At 27.0% G+C, this 20,250-nt stretch overlaps 2 protein-coding genes across 10 annotated transcripts; one reads left to right on the forward strand and one right to left on the reverse strand.

Moving 5' to 3' along the window:
• Positions 1-110: 110 nt before the first annotated feature.
• Graf (GTPase regulator associated with FAK) lies at positions 111-11,973 on the reverse strand. 5 transcript variants are annotated; one of them, XM_076323288.1, is made up of 21 exons: positions 11,830-11,973; positions 10,492-10,655; positions 9,765-9,922; positions 5,811-5,882; positions 5,577-5,678; positions 5,385-5,495; positions 5,189-5,293; positions 4,404-4,475; positions 3,991-4,057; positions 3,773-3,870; positions 3,607-3,701; positions 2,885-2,966; positions 2,699-2,801; positions 2,390-2,611; positions 2,080-2,185; positions 1,638-1,968; positions 1,357-1,546; positions 1,119-1,275; positions 968-1,024; positions 756-835; positions 111-680 (listed from the first exon to the last, which is right to left on the reverse strand). In XM_076323288.1, exons 2-21 carry the CDS (start codon positions 10,649-10,651, stop codon positions 589-591), a joined length of 2,460 nt encoding a protein of 819 aa, XP_076179403.1. In that variant the 5' UTR covers positions 10,652-10,655; positions 11,830-11,973; the 3' UTR covers positions 111-588. The 5 variants fall into 5 exon arrangements, with proteins under 5 accessions (XP_076179403.1, XP_076179404.1, XP_076179405.1 ...); XM_076323289.1 differs by lacking the exon at positions 11,830-11,973 and adding an exon at positions 10,738-10,891; XM_076323290.1 differs by lacking the exon at positions 11,830-11,973 and having other exon boundaries at positions 4,404-4,448; positions 10,492-10,898.
• A 460-nt stretch (positions 11,974-12,433) lies between these two features.
• LOC143152555 (uncharacterized) lies at positions 12,434-19,890 on the forward strand. 5 transcript variants are annotated; one of them, XM_076322846.1, is made up of 21 exons: positions 12,435-12,752; positions 13,864-13,974; positions 14,155-14,346; positions 14,443-14,561; positions 14,858-15,107; positions 15,194-15,406; positions 15,580-15,758; positions 15,839-16,048; positions 16,156-16,315; positions 16,409-16,483; positions 16,558-16,791; positions 16,994-17,153; positions 17,229-17,434; positions 17,502-17,649; positions 17,749-17,942; positions 18,016-18,153; positions 18,247-18,343; positions 18,521-18,597; positions 18,687-18,870; positions 19,118-19,284; positions 19,396-19,890. In XM_076322846.1, exons 2-21 carry the CDS (start codon positions 13,927-13,929, stop codon positions 19,549-19,551), a joined length of 3,207 nt encoding a protein of 1,068 aa, XP_076178961.1. In that variant the 5' UTR covers positions 12,435-12,752; positions 13,864-13,926; the 3' UTR covers positions 19,552-19,890. The 5 variants fall into 5 exon arrangements, with proteins under 5 accessions (XP_076178962.1, XP_076178961.1, XP_076178959.1 ...); XM_076322844.1 differs by having other exon boundaries at positions 12,436-12,752; positions 16,558-16,893; XM_076322845.1 differs by having other exon boundaries at positions 12,436-12,752; positions 16,558-16,893; positions 19,121-19,284.
• Positions 19,891-20,250: the final 360 nt, after the last annotated feature.

A 20,250-nucleotide genomic window follows, 5' to 3' on the forward strand; every position in this document is an offset into this window, starting at 1 on the left:
CATCTAATTTTTGTTAGATTAAAGTTACTCAATTTATAACGATGTAACATAAATTAGTTGTTTATATGTTCATTACTTTCTAATATTTAATCAAATTAATAAAATCTGCATAGCATTAAACTTTTTATTAAAAATTCTGATTATATTTGGTATTTATTTATTCCGTATCACATTCTTATATTGTATAGTATATATTATTGCAATATAAACAAATGAGTATTGCCTATGAGATCTCCTACAAACTACATACTGGAGCAATATCTTTCCGTACAAATATATTTAAATATCATGTAATATATTAACGTTATATGCTTTTATATGTATATATAAATTTTTCTACAATTGATTATATACAATATAGACCTTCTTGAGCAAAGAGGCTCCTAATAAATAAAAGGTGTATATACGAATGTATATATAATTGACTATGTAAATTGTACCCAAAGGAATTTAAATAGAAAAACATTGCGTTTCACGTATGTCATCATAGCATTCATGAATATATGCTTCAATAGACAATAGTACTAAAAAAAAAACTACAATTATGGAATGTAAAAACAATTTAGGCACTCTTTGGTTTTTCCAAATTCAAGGTAACTGTTCAACATAGTTCTTTGGGACCAATCCTGTCTTGCCATTTAGCGTACCTTCTAACCATCCGGGCTCCAAAGAGGCCTTTACTGTAATTGAAAATTAATTTGTAAACTTTATTTTACAACTTTATTTTATATGCATACGTTATACATTTGTCATACCGTTTGTAATAATTTGATTTGGTTCAAATGATAATTCACCATCACTTTCTGCCAAACAGGCATATAAAGTACGGACTCTCCTAAAAAGAAGAATATGACTGTTAATTTTTATTACCAATATTATAATAATACTCTAAAGTGTGAAATATAGAAATCAAGTTACGATATAATCATCATGAATACATTTATTCAATTAATAAAAATGTATTTACCAAATACCAGGTACTTGACCAGGGCTTGACCGTCCACTACTAGGTGATGTATTAACTCTATAGGGAAGATATTTACACGTTAATGTTATGTCAAATAAAACAAGTACGTTAAAATTTAATTTACTTTCTCGATTATGTAAAAAAAACTTACACAGATACTGATGGGTTATTTCGTTGAGCGTAACCCGATGGATAATGTACAGACATCATAGAACCACGTTTTTGTTTTACTGGCAAATCGGACGAAAATGAATGTAGATCCGATGCAATTGACTCACTTGAACTACTCGTGTTACCACTCGTTAATACTGAATGTATATAATATTAACGTTTATTAATAAAAAAAATACAGATAAGTAGAATATATTTGTTGAAAAAATTAAAATAACCTTTATCTGCAGAATGGTACATAAGATTTGCATTAGTTAATTTAACACGTCCACTTCGACTGTCTAAATATGTTGGCATTCTATGGCTTGTGTGTTCAGTTTCTTCGAAGTCTCCATTTTTTTGATCATCAACAGAAGATGACTTAGTAACAACTGCTAATGGACCATCATAGTATGATCTTGTAACAAGCTATGAAAATAAGATTCGATCATTGTATTGCATAATCACTAAAAATCTAACTCATAATTTAAAATCTAAAATAAATAAATTTATATCTTACATGTGCATGTGGCGAAGATATATTAGTGTGTATTGGGTATCTTAAAAACGATGTTCCATTTCCAGAAGATGTTGATCCATCCTCTGTAGTGACACGTTGTGATTTAGAAGGAGCAGTATTTTGTGTAATTTGCGCTGATTGCATAGTGTCTTGTGGTGGACCAGCAATTATTCTTTCACAATTTTCAATTAAAATTTCAACTACGATATTATAGAATTTAATGTCCATTATAGAGGCTACTGTTTCTTCTTTCGGTCGTAATAAAGACGGACCAAAACATACAGCCAAATTACCAATAGTCATTAAATTTTTATCACTTTTTTTTGCCACACTGTAAACATAATTTAACTATATAAATTTTATTAAATCTATTGTACATTATTATTAATCACATTAAAAACAATTAATTTTGTTATAAATATAATACAGTATGTATCCTTACCTACACAGGTGTCTAATAAGTAGAATTAACATACTGAAATTTGCTTTTGGCAGTCCATAAACAAGGTTGTGAATATCGTTTGTACGTGCTTCTTTCATATCTTGTTCTGTTAGAAGCAATAATAAAAATAATAATATTCTTATAACATAAACCAATTAAAATAAGTAAAATCAAAGTTAAAACAAACAAAAAAATCCATTTTGTATACAATGAATATATACTCACTATAATTCATTCAATATAATAAAAGTAACAGTTTTAATCTGAGGATTTCAAATAAAACAATATTGTAGAGAATACCTATACGCACTCGCAGCTGAAATAAAACTATTGTAGTATTGGAAGGTCATTAACGGTTCAGATAATGTCCTTAGATAAGTTTTTAGTGCACTGGTAATAGTTTTACTTTCCCATTCGAAGCGATCATCCATATTAAATTTTTCTAATTTCCTTCTATCCAAACCCATTGCTAGAAGTTTATTTACTTTTGATGCAACACCAACAACTCTATATAAACCTTGTTCTTCAAGGCCTAGAAAAATAATATATAATGATAAAGTTATTTTATTATCAAATATTTGTAAAATCCTGTATATGGAAATGACTAAACTTATCTCACCTCTTTCTTCAAGTGCTGCAATACATTTTGACACAAACATAAATCCTGTTTCATCTAAAACAGTTTCTTCAGATTTTGTTGATACACCTACTATAGGATAATTCTGAAATTGAAAGTTATAATTTATTCTTATTTATTATTTAAAACAAATCAAAATAGTAGAAACATTAATATTGTAATACAGACCGGTTCTTTTCCATCCATGGCATCTAACCATAACTTCCTATCTTCTTCAGAAAGTGCTTGGAATGTATATATTACATTAGGTCTGAAAAAATGAAAAAACCTTAAAGTATAATCAATAAAGGTAGATTATGTGTGAAATATTTCTTACAAAATTACTAATATGAAACATAAACCATTTTCCAAATGAATTTCCACATTTTCAATAGTTTCTTGATTATTGTGACAACAATAATAAATATATAAATATTTGTAATAATAATGTGCGAATAGAGTAGTACTTATATTAAAGTTGAAGAAAGAAACGAAATTTAATAGTAATGTTATTTATAACATTTATTACCTTGAAATATATATTACAAATATTTTTGATTAAAATCAAAATTGTGTTAAAATAATAAAAATATATATTATATTTATAACTTATATTGTACCTATTAATTAATTATAATATAAACTTGTCAAATAAAAAGGAAAGGGAAGTGTACTTTTATTTTATTTACAAATTTAAATCTATAAAAATATGGAAATACTGCTGAAAGTAGGTTATCTATCACCTACCTTATACTCCCAAGAATGCAAAACGTATCAAACTTTGAAGAATAGACATTTAAACATAAAACATAGTATCTGGTTAGATAAATTATATAAACTATTGTGTTCCAGATTTTACTATTAAAAGTGTACAAGATGGTCATACAACAAAGTAGTCTAATTGAACTTACTTATCAACATTAGTGATGTCAAAGCAGAACCGTTTTTCAATCGTGTCCGATGTACGACGTACACAAGATGCCAATGTCAAAATTTCTTTAATACTCTGTTATAATACAATGCAAATAAATTATTTGACATACAAAATATATTTTGCAGATCATAAATTTCACTTACAAATTTTCCTGTAAGTTGATTGTAAGGTATCATTGTGAATTCTTTCTTGTCTTTTTGATATGTGCAATACTGCTTTGTCCATGTTGTACCAAATGCTTCTGTAAAATGACATGGTTTTTAAAATAGTATAGCATAATCATATTAATACATTAAATCATTGATGAAGCTTCATTATAACAAAATTTGAACATTCATTAGGACAAAATTTGTAGACCTACTTTTTTCCATTAAAAATAAATATCCTTCACGGGTGTATATTTTGTTGACGCCAGTTTCCACAGCAGACTATAAAATGAAAATATTAAAAGTATTTCCATAATGTGTTATTTAAATTAGTAGAGTGAAATTTATTGCTCTTATATTCATATAAAACAAAGAATACTTGTGGAAAACATTAATATTATGCATAGTTTAATGAAATAAAAACATTTTTGTACAATTTTCATATACGAAATTAATAATAAAATAAACATATTTAAAAATTCCTGTGGTTATTTAAGTAATTTTAAATTTCATATTACCGTAGAATATTTCTTATAGTACACTAAAAATTTTTATTCACTATTTCAAATTAAGGAGAATTTATGCTAAATACAAGTAATAATTTTATTAGAAAAAATGAATTACATACCTTTTTTATATCCTTCATTTTATTCATAAGTGATATTGTTTTATCCTGGGTAGCATGGAAATTGTCTCTAGTCTTGTAAAACACACACACACACACATAAAATTAAAAATTAGTAAGCTATTTATCATGCTGTTATCCTAATAATATTTGCGCCAGACAATACTTTAGTAAGAAGTTACATCTAAGTACTTCTACAAGTAGTTGAACATTAACGACCAATTTGATTATGAAAATGTAAAATTACTGACATAGAATGTATTTTCAAATCCATACAAGACTTTAAAAATACCCAAGTTATTCTTTCAAAATATTTGGAATACGTTGCATCACATTCTTTCCAAGATTAATAATATATCATTGAATTTTTTTCATAACCACTATAATTATTTCTTTAGAGATAAAAAATAGTATAATAATCAGTTCCATTTACTTTCTTGTAAATAATATTTGCAGAACCTTATTTCTTATTATATCATACAAAGTTAAATCATTACATGTTATGTATAAAATAAATTTGTACATAAAATTTAATATTTAAACTACTAATACAAATATTTAAGTTTTTGATTATGCAAAATCCGTAAAAGTTAGAATGCGAAACAACCATATGTAATACATTTAATATATTTTTGTAAATCAATGTTACAATGCATAAAGCAATCTTTTTGTCATCTGAATAGTGCTAATGTATGTAAGTAATAAGTTTTAGAATCGTGCCTCTGTAATACTAATGCTCTGTTTATGTATTTTTAAGCAATTAAATATGTAATAATAAAAAAACCAACCTTCTGTATTTTTAATTGCAATTCAGTCATGTAAGGTTTAAAATCCTTTGCAACTTCATGACCTTGATGGTAAAATGTTAACCAACCAAACATAAAGCCTAATAACTGAAAAAGATTGTATTATTATTGTATTTGTAGTCTATAATTTGCAATAATTTCTGTTAAAAGAAAATTTTTATATATAAAAGGAACTTACAGTTTCAACAAATTCAAACTTTTTCTGTTCTTGTACTCGTTGAAGCAAGAACACATATTCTAAACTAGCTTGGCAAAAATGTCTTTCGGCCATTTCCAATGTTGCATCAGCCTAATAAACACAATATATTCTATTCTAGATCAATCTCAATATAAATACTTCGGTTTTATCGTATTTAAATAATACACATACCTCTTGAAGAACATTGTCTTGTTTTTTAGTAGACAGATTTAAATAGCGTTCTTGGCTTTGACAAAATTTTACAGTTTGTTTTTCAAATTTCTTTTTCCCGTCCTATAAGAATGATACATATATTATTTTCTGCATTTTGGTTATTTATAACATTTTTTACTAATCTTTGAGTTTATACTACAGCATGATTACATAATTTCATATACTAAATATAAAAAGGTATGATGAAATTACCTTAACGCCTCCGATATGTTCTTTTCTAAAAGTTTCCAGGGGGAGTATAATTTGATCGTAAGCACGTTCAAGCTAAAAACAAAAAACTAAACTAACAAAAATCTTTGTTAATAAAAAAATCTAAATCTATAAAATTGATAAATGATAGTGCTTCAAATGTTAAAATAAATATGTACAAATAAAAATATGTAATTGTATATAAAAATGATGTGTAGCATTGGTGCCTGAGATAAATACCTCTGTGTCACCACCAGGATTCTCTAATTCTTTCCATGTGAGGAGAAAGTCATCAGCACTGACATCAACCAAGCGATCTGCCAAAAGGAGAAAAGATCTTTGTTGGTGCCAAAGCTAGTGACTTTCTCCTTATAGAAAGAATTAATGGTTCTTGGTAGTGACATAGAGTCATTCATCTCAAATGTCAACAATACGTATGTATCAATTTTACACACCCACACATACACACATACACCTGATAATTGATAAAAATTATAACAATAAATAATTAAAATATTAATTTAAATTACTAAATAAATATATACAATGAATAAAAATTGTCTACGTATCTAATCTAAAATGGTAATTAAGATTCTTTTAAAATAGAACAATACTTCATATAAAATTTGTAAAAAAAATGTAAAATTTAATGTATTAATTCTAATTTCTATAATTTTCATTCATATAAAAATTAAACTAAAAGTAAGTAAAATGTAATATATTTTAATTAAATGTTATTTACGAATCTAGAGATTAATAGCTGGTTGAAAACTTTTATAGCAGTCTTTGCTAATTTTTTGATACATAAATGATATATGTTCAATATAAAAGAATAGATAGTCAATTCTTTAAATACAAGCAAGTGTACAAAAAATTACTAAATTACTACTTATTAATTATTATAATTATTTATTAATAAAGAAATTAGATGTACTCTAATAATTATACGTATTACTGTCATTAGAGAATTCAATGAATAATTTGTGACAAATATACAAAATAAATAAAGACAACTTACAAGTAAAATTGTTCACAATTTGACTATTTTATTCGACACACATTTATGTATCAAATGACTCATGGATATTATATGAACAAATATAAAAGTGTATTAACACACATTGCTTAATAAGCTTATCATAACTACTTAAGCACTAGACACTAAAGTAGGCAATATTGTGCCTTCATCTTTGATTCAATCTTTAGATACTCTGATTTTAATTATTTAGTGTATATTTTTATAAATATTGTAAAGTAACTTAGTATATTATAAATAATTTTAAATATTAAACATTGAAATAAAAATTATAAAATTATTGACATAATTAAAATACATTCCTTATTTATAAATTAATGTAGCTGTATGTATGTGACCTATGTCCACACACATGCACTGATACTGCTATAATAAAACAAGATGACAGTTTTCATTTTACTATTTGAAAGTATAACATACTAAAGGAAGGATTCTCATGTAACAAGTTTAAAAAATCGATTTTTCATTTTTTTTTCATAAATCAAAAGTACACTATTTCAAAAATATGCTTTTGAAATTTTATAGTCGTATTCCCGAATATAACGAAGTTACAGTTTATTTTGTAAGACACATCAAAGTGCAAAATAGTAAATGGTTGGCAGTAAGCATATCCCACCTTTTCCTCATGTTTTACTGTGGGTTTTTCTCAAAAGGGACTAATCAAATATAAGAAACTCGGTTTTAAAAATAAGTGTCCTCAGTCTTGTTCCAATATTTGGCTTGTAAGCATAGATTTAGTTCATGGACAAACATGCCTAAAAAAGAAGCAAGGATGATAGTTTTCCTCATTCAAAACGGCAAAAGAAGTCATTTGAAAAAAATTAAAGAATGCAGGAGAACATGTCACTATAAGTGAAAATCATGGTTATACATTTATTGAAATTTGTAGTGTTTACACAGATTCTAATTTGTAAAAAGTATAAAAGTGATACAAAATTATCACTATGATAATCACTTGTGTGGTAAAAATCAATTCATATCTTATGCTTGGAACTGCTTTCAAAACTAATGAAAAGATAACCAATTGAAAAACACTGAAAAAGTAATTGATTTCATTGTAAAAAGTAGTTATTGTCAATCCTGCACTTTTTGGAAAAATAAAAAGGACACACCAGAATATTTTAAATGATCTGAAATCCATGAAGAATCATATACCATAAATCATTTTGGATCAGCAGAAAAGATGAAGGTAGATTCCATAATAATTGTTTTCAAGATCCATAAATGAATTTGATGTGAAATACATGAATTACATCAGTTATGTGACTTGAAGACTTTTAAACTAAAAGAATTCAAGCATCAGCCTGGCTTTACCAAATATATTCAAAATCATTTGGTAACAATTTATGAAAACTTATCCAAAGATAAGCTTAGAGAGTATGAAGAAGCTCATATCACTTGCAAAATGGCAAAAATCATTGAACAAAACTTTTTTGAGGAAGAGGAAGGTTTATTTTATGGTGCCAATATAGTAGATTAACCTTTTACATCGATTTTTTAATTGTAAGTATTCAAAACTTCATTTAAAACTTTAATTGCGTTTTTCTTAAAATCACATTCTTCAAACTAGCATCTAAGATGACTTGAAAACTAATTGACTAATTACTTTCAAACAAAACTCATTTTATTCGTTATATACATTTCTTCAGGGATTGAGCTAAAAATTTTAATTTAATTTTTTACTTATAATGCTTTTTTTTTATCAATCTAAAATTCATTTATCTAAGGAAAAAAGTTCATTTTCTTTTCAAATGCTATAAATATTTTAATTTTTCCTTTTTTTTTTACTTCAAATTAAATTGAATTCCAGCGTAAACTTTCTATCTTTAAAAAATTTTAATTAGATGACGGTGACAGGTGCTACAAGATATACCAATAGGGATTACATCATTGAAGAGGTTAACAAGATTCTACATTAGTTAATAAATAATAAATAAAATCTACATACAAAAATTTGTTCTGCAATTTAAAAGTATTTTCATATATCACCAAAAAAATACAATCAAATTTTTAAAAAAGAAATTCATAAATATCAGTTACTTTTAAAACTGTTACACGAGAATTTCCCTTTAAACACGTAACTTACTCATGGAAGTAGAAATGAGTAAATATGTAACTGGTTGTTAAAAGTATGTTATTCTTATATCAATAATACTAATAATGTCTAATCAGCTTTTAGTTTGATATGCATAGTATGTTTAAATACTTTATAAACATTTGCTATAATATGTAACAGTTACATGCAATGATATAATATATCAGATCTCTGTTCTTTGAAAAGGAAAGAATAATAAAGAAAATTCTGAAGGCTCATATATAATTCAAAAATAATAAATATTTGTGTGCATTCAAAAACATAAAATATGTACATTATAGTATTCTAAATTAATTGCTTTCATACTTTCGAAAAAATAGAGACAATATAATCTAAATCAATATGCAAAATAGTGCAGAAAATTTTGTTTGAAAATATGACTAAAAAAATATACCATTAAATAACCAGGTAGAGCTCCTTCTATAAGAACAAAGTTTTTATAATAACATTTTAACACTCTTTATAAGAAAATAGTTATGATACTTATTAAATAAAATTTAATAATGATTTGCAGAAATGTAAAAATCTTTTTTGTTACTGATCATATTAATATAGTTTGATATTTTAAATATATAAGATATTTAAAAGTAATTATTTTGTCATATTGCCATTTTAATAAATACATAGATTAATACATAATGTATCATAACTCTTTTAATATTATTACCAGAGCAATAATAAAATTAAATTTTGATTTGTATTATAAAATTTAACTGTAACAATTTATAGATATTCTAGATATTTTATTGTAAATTACTTTTATTTTAAAACAATCTTTTTTAATAAAGATACATCTACTTGTGTATATACTAAAAACATTGCATACCATGCGATCCCTTTCATCCTCTATTGATGCAATAAGTTTACCAAATTCCTTTAGACTTTGTGATATGTGAGTTTCATCTTCAGTTTGTGTTTCCCCAATGCATTCAAAGCTAAAGTTCTGCAATGTTTTAGAAAGTGCTCTCTGAGCTCTGGACAAATCTAGAAAGAATTGTTTATTCTATAATCACAAATTACTTTGACAACAGAAAGCTTTTATAATAAATTAAGAATGTTATGTATGTTCTTCACACTTGTGTTTTCAAACAGATAAATAGTATGTAAAATATAAGAAATACATAAAGCGTTTTCAAATCATATATTAAATTTTCTCCATACTTAGACTGTATGAAATCAAATTTTATTCTATGATCTCCTGATTAAAAGTAATAAATAAAATTAATATATTTGCAATACTAAGAAACGTGATAAGAAAATTAATTAACTTTTTAATTGCTAAGAAAGCAAATTCTAATAATGACATGAAATTGTGGAAACAATTGATACACACATTTGTTACGGATTAAAAGTATAAATAAACATGTGAATTCTAAGTTTTGGAAAAAGAGGTTAGTAACAATACATGGTTAATTAAAAGATTGTTAAATATCGTAGTGCTACAAATGAAACATAATGTCATTAAAGGATACTAAAGTAAAACAGAATATAATGACAGCAGCTGTTAGACGGTCATACACAATCTTATCGCATACGGAAAATAATAAACTTACTTTTGGCAGCTAGCAAAAGATCTTTGACCTCTTTGATGAGCCGTTTAATCTGTTGGCTGGTCTTCTCCAATTCACGCTCATGATAATGAAGATTTTCTCGAAAGTAGGGGCTATCGGTTAAGCAATCCGTAAACTCTAATGGTTTGAGGCCAACACCCATTATTCTTGATTGTATATTAAAGTTCGAAAGTCATTAATAAGTCAAAACAACAGAATTAACAAATCAACATTTATAACAAGTATTACGAATTATGATCATTTAACGAAGACACAAAGTTTTCTCACAGTACGCCCAATGAAATATTTCGTAGCGTAAATGTTCTTGACGAAAAATGAGATCGGTTCACGATATTTCTCCTGTTTATTGCTAGTCACGAACAAAGATACATTTTCTGAATCTTCGTTAAGACTAATATGTAAATCACTAGCAAGCTTATATAGATAGGAATTTTGCGATGTCGATTAAAGATCATGTACCCTCTTCAGTCAAATGTACCAACTACATTTTAAATGGCGGGATATTCGACTGACTTTACAATAAAATTTATACTCTATCGTAATGTAAAATTTGTTACAACTACGACCTAATCAATTATTATTTGTTTGTTTGAAAACTATATAGCATAAATATGAAGAAACATTATTATTTCCAGATTTTTGTTACTACTTTCAATTAACATTGTGACCCAAATATACTAGTACTCTAAAAAAATCTACAAAATCGTGATATATTAATCAATATTTAAATGTATACATAATTAATAGTAAATCATTTATATTTTATTAACATATGACAATCATTATTATTATTACTATTTAACAATAAAAAGTACTGAATAAAAATGAACTATGTTGATAAATATACATGACTAATAATAATATATATATATGGTAAATTAATTTTTATTTTATAACTTTTTTGCTTTAAAACCAATATATGTGAAATAGAAATAATATCCATATACAGATGTGTATATATGTATATATGTAAGTATTTATATAGAATTTAATAATTTATTTTTTTGACCTTTATTACTTTGTAATTAATTAGTAGTTTTTAAGCAATATTGAAGCAACCGAATTATCAAAAAAATTTCACAACTATTTTATTGACTCAAAAAATACCTTACAGACAAAATTAATTACTTTCTAATTATACACTTTGTACAATGTAAGAGTTGATTCTAGTATTTTTAAAAAGAGTACGAAATGTACAATTTACAATATCAATTGTATATACAGGTTGAAGGAAATACGTAACTATAGAGTGTGCCGACAAATTTTATCAATATTTTTTTCTGCTTAACAAATAATATTGATAAAAATATTAATACTTACTTAAAAGTAAAAATATTCGTGGAAACTTAGAAGCAAAGTTTGCTCTTTTAAATCAGCTTTAATCCCATACATTTCTCATGCAATTCCAAAATGTTTTTCAGTTTGACAGATCATTGTACATTACCAAGCTAGATGTGTCTATCCGTCAAGAATCGATCTTCGATACAAAATGTCCTACGTCTTGAACTTAGTCCTGCATTATCATAGTCCTGAACATGAACAATTTATTTAAAGAACGGAGTCCTATTGGTGTAATGGTCACAGAACGTAATGTAATACCATTGAATACCACCACTAGCTAAGGTTCAATTAATACTTAAATATAATATATTGTGAATTATGATTTAACTAATATTAGTTTTATTGAAACACCAATATAGTATAGAAATAACATGATTTTCATTAAAAAAAATTTTATTTTTTCTCATATACAAATGAATTAATTTAATTATTTGAGATTCGTTTTTTTATATAAACTTTCTGAAAAGTTGGTTAGATTTTTTTAAAATAGCTGTTCTTTTCTATAAATAAGTTTTCTAATGCATCTGTTTTTGTTTTAAGAGAAATCAGTGTGTACATAATATATCAAACTCGCCCTTAGTTGGTCCAATACTAAGAGAGCTTGTGAAATGTAATGAATATCTTGCTAGAGAGAAATGTGGTCAGTTTTCCAGTCTATGCTTGTGTGGTGTTTGTATAATAGGTTACATTGTGTCCTAAAATGACGTTTCTAACTTGTAAATATTATTTATTTGACGCCAAATAATTTTTGTTGGATATTAGGACTCGTTGACAAATATTCTCACTGTCTGTAAACTTGTGTATTATTTATCAATCGGTGTGAGGTTATGATAAGGAAATTGACTTGAATCACATCCCATGCCCAATGTTTACCATTAGATCACTTTTTGGATTCCTTGGAGGTAAATAGTCTATTGTTTATATTTTATATGCAATATTAAGATATAAGTAGTGTTAATTCTCAAACATTTACATAACCTCTCATATAGCGTGCTTGTTTTGACATTCGGTAGATTCACGCTGTGGTTAAGGCATATTCCAGTACATTTATTTCTATACTGTAAATAACCCTCTATTTTGAAGAAATTTAGATTATTAATATAATTTTTTATCCATTGGTAGTTTTTTATTAAAATGATTCATTATTATATTTCAATTACTTGTTATAATATTTTATAGATGAGATAAGAAATCTACTAGACTCATCAATAAATAATATTTACATAAACTTTTTATTTATAAGATATGTAGTATTCACATTTGTCATATATCCTAATAAATTATATCTCTCATTCTTATTATATTTATACTTAAACAAGTTTTTTCCAATAATGCTTTTATTAATTGTTTTTTATTGTTTTTTATTGTTTATTATTTAGTAATACATAATTTGGCTAGAATTTCATAAAATTCTATATTTTAAGATAAATTTTGATTCATTTTCTTTTAGTAAAATACAAAAGTTTATATGATTTAATTAATTAACAAGTATTTATAAATTTTAGTTTTTACAAAATCATCTAGTTTTATTGAATGGTGCAATATTCAGTATGTTTAATTTATAATAAATTACTATTAGTTTTCTAGAAGCATGAATAATTATTATAATTTTATTTTATACTTAGTAGTTTTGATATCTGTAAGAATGTAGAGTAAACCTGATTTATAGATAGTTAAAGAGTATGAAATAATGTATTTGAATATATATTTAAATTTTAAATAGTGACTGCTACACTTAGATTAATAAAGAAATTATTAAAGAATATGAAGATATTTAACAAATGGAATTTATATTTTATGTAAAAATTATGTTACATTAAGAATGGATTTAATGATTGTAATATTAAATATTATCTTATTAATTATAAACATTTTTTGAAAAAATGAACAAAATATGTGATTTCTTAATTAACAAATAGTATGATTTCTATAGTTATAATATAATAATCTTTTCAATGTTATTTACATTATGTTAATTTGTTTTAATATTAAAACTTAATAAAATTATTTCAGACTGTGAAGATTTATTATTATATCAGATATGACATTAAATGGTATTAGTAATCAGAAACTAAAATGATTGGTACAGCCTGTAGTTTGGAAGATGCGTGTCGGCAAGCTCAGGTATTGTTTACAAACAGTTATTTATAAATAGTATTTACAACAACAATACATATATTTTAATATATCTAAATATATTTTTATACATATATTAGTGTTTACAATTTTGACCCTGTAAATACTCTGAATTATAGATTTGAAAGAATAATGTTTATGTATCTTTATATTTACATTTTTTTGTAGGATATGATTAATCAAGTATCTAAGTGTTGGAAAAATGTTCAAGGACAAAATTCTTTGAATTTTACAACCGATAAGTCATCTACTCAAAAAAAGGAACAGAGTCATTCTAAACACAGCATACAGTCCAAACTAACTAGATTATATTTTGAAGAACTTACTAAAGTTCCTCATGCAACTCCTGATTCAGTCTTGGTATGTGCATATTTCAAGCATTTGGTATATCCTTTAAAATATTTATTAAACAAAACTTAATTTGATAATATGATTTTTATTTACTAAAATGCACAGAACAATCTTGAAAATGAATGTGATCTTTTGGGAAGGTTGGTGCAAAGGGAAGGTTTGCACACATTAATTGTTAATCTCTATGCTGGTAATAAAGGATACTCATTAGCTGTAAGAAATAAGTGAGTAATTTTTAATTTTATATTTTTTCAGTAAATATAAGTTTTTAAACATTTTAAATAGTTGTATTTATAATAAAAATTTTGTTTTCTTTAACATCTACTACACTATAAATAAAAAAAACTAAATTGTAACTAGACAGATAATACTATTTTAATTGTTTCAAATTCACATTTACTAACCATCCTATATTACAAATACATTTTTATAAGTACAAAATACATATCTAAGTAAATAAAATACACAAGGATAAATGAAGATGTCAAAGAAGTTTAACTAAATAAATTTAATTTAACAGTGATAAGGGAAATCTATATGATAAAAACACAATATTAGCTGAAACACAACTGATGGGTTACGAACAGGGTGAATTGCTTTCGTGTATAGACAATGGTCAGTTGCCTGCAATGTTAGCAGAGCAACTAGAAACCAGTCATTCTCACTTATTTTATGATGGCTGTATAATAGCTGAAGTTCGAGATTACAGAAAAGCATTTCCTCATACTAAAGCTGAAGTTCATCATGTACTTCTTAAGCCTACAACACAGGTAAAGAGTACAAAGAATAATATAATAATATAAATAAACTCAGAATAGTTTAATAAATTTAAATAATACACCTTCTAAACTTTTAGAGTGTACTCTCGGATGTATCAACTTTAACTAGTGATGGAGACTGGAGTCATGAGGAACGATTAATGTTAGAATCACATTTAGTTGCAGCTACCCAAGGACCTCTGTGTCTAGATCCAAATCCTATTCCTAGTTTAGCCACAACAAGACTACGACAGTCTAAATCTTTGCTTACTGATCACCAACTCATGCGACAAGCCAAAAAGTTTTCTCAGGTAATTTTCATTTTTCTAATTTTCATGAACTAGAGTAGCTTATTATTTTTCATACGTAAATGTTAATAACATATTTAAAATATGTATTTAGTTTCAATTGTGCTAAATATTATTAAAATTAAAAGAAATCATTATTAATTATATTTGAAAAAGTATTATGTTATTTGTTATAGGTTACAGTAAATCGGAAAAGAAAATTGGAGCAATTAGCACAACCAGAAGGATTAACAATACAAGATTTAATGCAAAAATTAAGAGCTAAAAGAGGAGTAGTTACAACCACTGCCTGCCCACCGCCTTCTCTTACAAACCCTCCTTTACTTCCACCAAATACACCCATCGATGTTTTAAGGTATCTTATTTTCTCATACCATATTTTGTTATTATATAATTGGTATATTAATGTTATAATATTTTGTACATAATAAATAGATTTGCAAAAGCATACGAACGCCCGCGAGAAACAAAAGACTGTTTGCCACAAGTTATAGAAGAATATATATTAGAAACAGGCGGAAGTCAAGGTGAGATAGATCACATAAAACTTTCAATTTTGCAAAGACCTTCTAATTCTGAGTACCTGGGAGAGCTTTATATGGACAAGAACCATCGTGAAGGAGAAAAAAACGGATCAGCATGTCGGTACGTATTATTGAATTTAATTATTTTAATTTTTTTAAATTAAACTTTTATTTTGGACTGATTGAATCGTGAAAATATATCAAATTGAAATTTATTTTTTTCTATAGATTTACATTAGGTACAAGAGTTCTGGCGAATCATTACATCCAGCAGTTTACAGAAATATTCACAGAGGAAGGTAGAAAGAATGTTCGGATAAAACATGTTGTACCAGGGCAGGTCCCTCGGGTAACATGTACACCTGGTATGCAACGAGCACATCAACAGGTATGTACTCTCTCTAGATATGACATCTGATAAATGTATAAAAATGTCACTTTTATGTCTTTTATGTATTTTTAAATAAGTATATTGTTCTAGGCGCAACAAGCAAAAGCAGCGCAGTTAGTTGCTCAGCAGTTACAACAAGCTCAATCTCAACATGTTGCACAGCAGGTATGTTAAAATTTATTTATGAAATATTTTTTTTAAATTATTAGATTTTTTATATTTGATAATAATTACTTCAGATCTTATCACGAGCTCAAGGTCAGTTAAATACTTTAGCTGGGCAGGTAGCTTCAATGAAAGCTATGACAGAAGCTACTACTTCTGCACAAAATAATCTGACATGTGTAGATGCAACAAATATACCACAAGTTATTACCCAAAGTGATGCTATATCAATGAGTCCAGGGCAATCCTTGACCAATGGTGGATCAAATGCTTCCACCTCTGTACAAATTGACAATTCTGCAATGTCAGTAAGTGATGGTAGCTCTTGTAACGGATCTGGAATCCTAGTTTTCCAACAAAAGTCAACCAATAGTATTAACAACCCTGCATCTACAAATGTTCCAGTTTTGGTAGGAATTATATAGATACACGCGCGCGCGCACACACACACGTACATATATACGTATTTACTTTTATATTTAAAGTTTTTCACACTATGCTTTTATATAGCAAGCTCAATTACAAGCTGGAACACAAAATTGTGTTACGGAAACCATCAATCAGAGCCAAAATGAAGTACCATTTAAAAAGCACTCCACTAATCCAGCGATAACTGCTCTTGTGACGTCCCTAATGAATTCTGCTCAACAATTTCAGCAACAAGCTGCAGGTTTGTGATGATATTGATATAAAATGTAATAATATAAATACTAGAATATAAGGAGTTTATTAAATACTTTTGCAGCTAATGCAGCAGCTGCTGCTATGAACAATAATGCACAGACTACAAACAAGTCAAGTAATGCTGCGATTCTTAGTTTATTAAATAGTAGTCCTGCCAATTTAACTCAGCAGAAAGTCCAACCTCGAAGGATCTCTTTGAATGCTTCCATCCCATCTAGAGTTCTTAATCATGGAAATGTTATTAATGTCCCTAACACCACTGGTCAAGTAATTAAATTGAATTTGTTATTTATTTCTAAAATTATCATAAGATTCAAGCAAATATATGTTTCAGGTAAGGGTAAGTTTAAGTTCAGCTTTAACGGGACAGTTGGGTTGTAAACAGCAACCAGTAAAAGCAACAGCTGTAAGATTAGCTCGTGTACAAGATCCTACTTCAACACTAGGATTGTCAATGCCAGGACTTTCAGCTTTATTAGCAGGTATAATGTACAAAAATATACAAAACTCATTATTTTTATGTGATTATGGTAAACGTAATATGAATAACGTTATTAATATTTATTATTTTCTCTTAAAAGGAACGCCGTCTGCGGATAATCCAATACCGGGAATCAATTCTGGTTCTTCTCTACTCGAAAGATTAACTGCTTCTTCCAGTCAAAACAATCAGTCTACGAATCCAATGACTACTCCACCATCTACTAACGTAAATCTGCAGGGTGTAAATCTTACTAGTCTGCCAAATTCTATCAACGGTCTTCAAAATGTTCAGGTTGTGGAGAGCTGCTTATTTCTACATATGGCGTAGAAGATGAAATACTACTGTACTATTCGTTGTACGACAGGTATCATTTCCCGGATTATCACAACCTATTACGATGTCGCTAAATGTGTCAGCGACGACGGGTTCTGTTACACCTACTGGAGTCATTGTTTCCCTGCCTATATCATCTGCAACCAATACTTGCACCACGGTTTCTAGTGTTAGTTCTTTTGAATTTCACACATTTGCACACTTTCGCAGTATGATAACGTAGAGTACAAAATAAGATTCAAAAATGTTTTTTTTTTTTTAGATGGTAGCTACTACAGTTGTTACAACAGCTATTGCTGGAAGTACACCGACGGTAGTAATAGCTAATCCTGCCAATACTCATTTATCATTACCTATTGGTAAGAATTATTTACACTATATTATTTTCAATATCCTTCTTATGTCAAGGTATTTTGTTTAATGAATTATTGTTTAACCTAAAAAGATAAGTAAATATTCCAAGTTTATACAAAATAAGTAATTATATATTATAATACAGAATAGTTCAACGTATTTACTCTAATATAATGTTTCAGCCCAGATAATACCATCTGGAGTTAAAGGGTTATCGCAACAAAATATACGTAGCAGTAATTCTGTCACACTTTCACAGGTAATGTATGCACGTCTACAGAAAGATAAATTAATTTATAAAGTTCACAATTATTAAGATTCTTTGGGTGAGATAAGTATTTTTTTAAGGGTGGACAAGCAATTCAACTTGTTGGATCTCAAAGGCCACGACTTAATCATATGACTCGTCAAGTACAACCGAATCAAGTTAAGTCAACTGTTTTGCCAAATCAGTTAGTAACTGTAGCTAAAACGGTAACGGCAAGTCAGTTGATACTATCTGGTAACAAACAAGTGTTAACTCCTATAATGGGTAAGTTACCATAGATGTGCCAAAATGTAAATCTATTTAAAAAATAAACAGCATATTTCTATAATTTTATGATTGCTATAATTATATGCAAATTATTTTTTAACAAATCTATGTATAAATGCATTTTTTCTTATTGAAATTAATTGTCTTTTTTGTCTTAGATATTTATCTTGGTTGTATTCAAGGGAGACAAAATTAAATTTGTTTTCAACAAATAAAAAAAAGTAAAAAATACTCTGTTTTATAGCAGCAACGAAACCAGTGCTTATGGCGTCTCAGACGACACCTTCTTCCCAAGTAGTACCTGCAAATAAACAAACTTTATTGACAAAATCCTTGCATGCTAGAGCTTCTACAGGGCAGTGCAGTCAACAAACTCAAAGCCTTGGAGTGGCAACATTATCACAGCAACAAGTATGTACTCGAAAGTACTGTAAATTATAAATGAATGTATAGGTATTTGTTTTGATTACACTATAATTCAAATTAAATTACTTTTATGAATACACATGATTTATTCTGTAGTTACAGAGAACTCTCGTCAAACCTGTACAGCTCCAACAATTACAGTGTTTGGCTGCGCAACATAAAGTAGCTGTGGCAACTGGCAATGCGCAAAGCAGAACGCAAATTGAACCTCAGAGAAATTCTACATCTGCACCTGGGGAGGATCCAGCCTGACCATGTTCAAATAATTAATAATGTCTCAACATTACATTTAAATAATTGGAGCCTGCCTAGAAGGAATGTAATGAGGTGTTTATATATTATGTTAATGTGATATTTGGAGTTTTAATTATGCATGCAATTATAATTGTAAATTACGAAATTTTTATTCATGAACGATCAATGTTTATCAACAACGACATATTTTATAAAATCAACGTAGTACATACTTTGTGCACATGTGCAATAAATTATTTCTACAAAAAAGATTTTGCCTCAAAATATTACTTTGAGGACGGTTTCAATTATTGTATATATAACTTATACATACGATTTGTTTTATATTAAAAAATGTAATAAATATTCCATTTTTTATTGACCTTTACCCTTTTTCATGTCGTTACTATATTTATTGGAAGATAAAATTTAGTTTTTAATATCGACTATTTACGTAGCTACTTTCAGTAGTTTTTTAGTTACAAATACTGAAACAGCTTCAAAGTTAGTTTCCCGTTATTCGCATTAAATATAAAGTGTTAATCATAGTTACGGAAACTACAGAGAAATCAAATTTATGGGTGAATAACAACCTATAATTGAATAATAAAAATATATTAAAAATTAGATAAATAAGTTAAGATATTAAAACTCTTTTGTCCAAATTAAAAATTAATCCTACTATAAAATTCTATATAATTATATACATTCGTCAAT

This window comes from Ptiloglossa arizonensis, chromosome 11 (assembly GCF_051014685.1).
Source record: "Ptiloglossa arizonensis isolate GNS036 chromosome 11, iyPtiAriz1_principal, whole genome shotgun sequence".
In the NCBI taxonomy this organism is placed as follows: domain Eukaryota; kingdom Metazoa; phylum Arthropoda; class Insecta; order Hymenoptera; family Colletidae; genus Ptiloglossa; species Ptiloglossa arizonensis.

What these genes read in the sequence shown, in the direction of transcription:
- Graf (XM_076323288.1), bottom strand. Translation starts at nt 10,651, where the DNA reads ATGGGTGTTGGCCTCAAACCATTAGAGTTTACGGATTGCTTAACCGAT. An exon ending in AGTTTGAATTTGTTGAAACT is followed by an intron (nt 5,294 to 5,384) that starts GTAAGTTCCTTT and finishes AATCTTTTTCAG; the next exon opens with TTATTAGGCTTTATGTTTGG. An exon ending in CCATGGATGGAAAAGAACCG is followed by an intron (nt 2,802 to 2,884) that starts GTCTGTATTACA and finishes TTTCAATTTCAG; the next exon opens with AATTATCCTATAGTAGGTGT.
- LOC143152555 (XM_076322844.1), top strand. Translation starts at nt 13,927, where the DNA reads ATGATTGGTACAGCCTGTAGTTTGGAAGATGCGTGTCGGCAAGCTCAG. An exon ending in AAGCCAAAAAGTTTTCTCAG is followed by an intron (nt 15,407 to 15,579) that starts GTAATTTTCATT and finishes TATTTGTTATAG; the next exon opens with GTTACAGTAAATCGGAAAAG. An exon ending in ATTCTGTCACACTTTCACAG is followed by an intron (nt 18,598 to 18,686) that starts GTAATGTATGCA and finishes TATTTTTTTAAG; the next exon opens with GGTGGACAAGCAATTCAACT.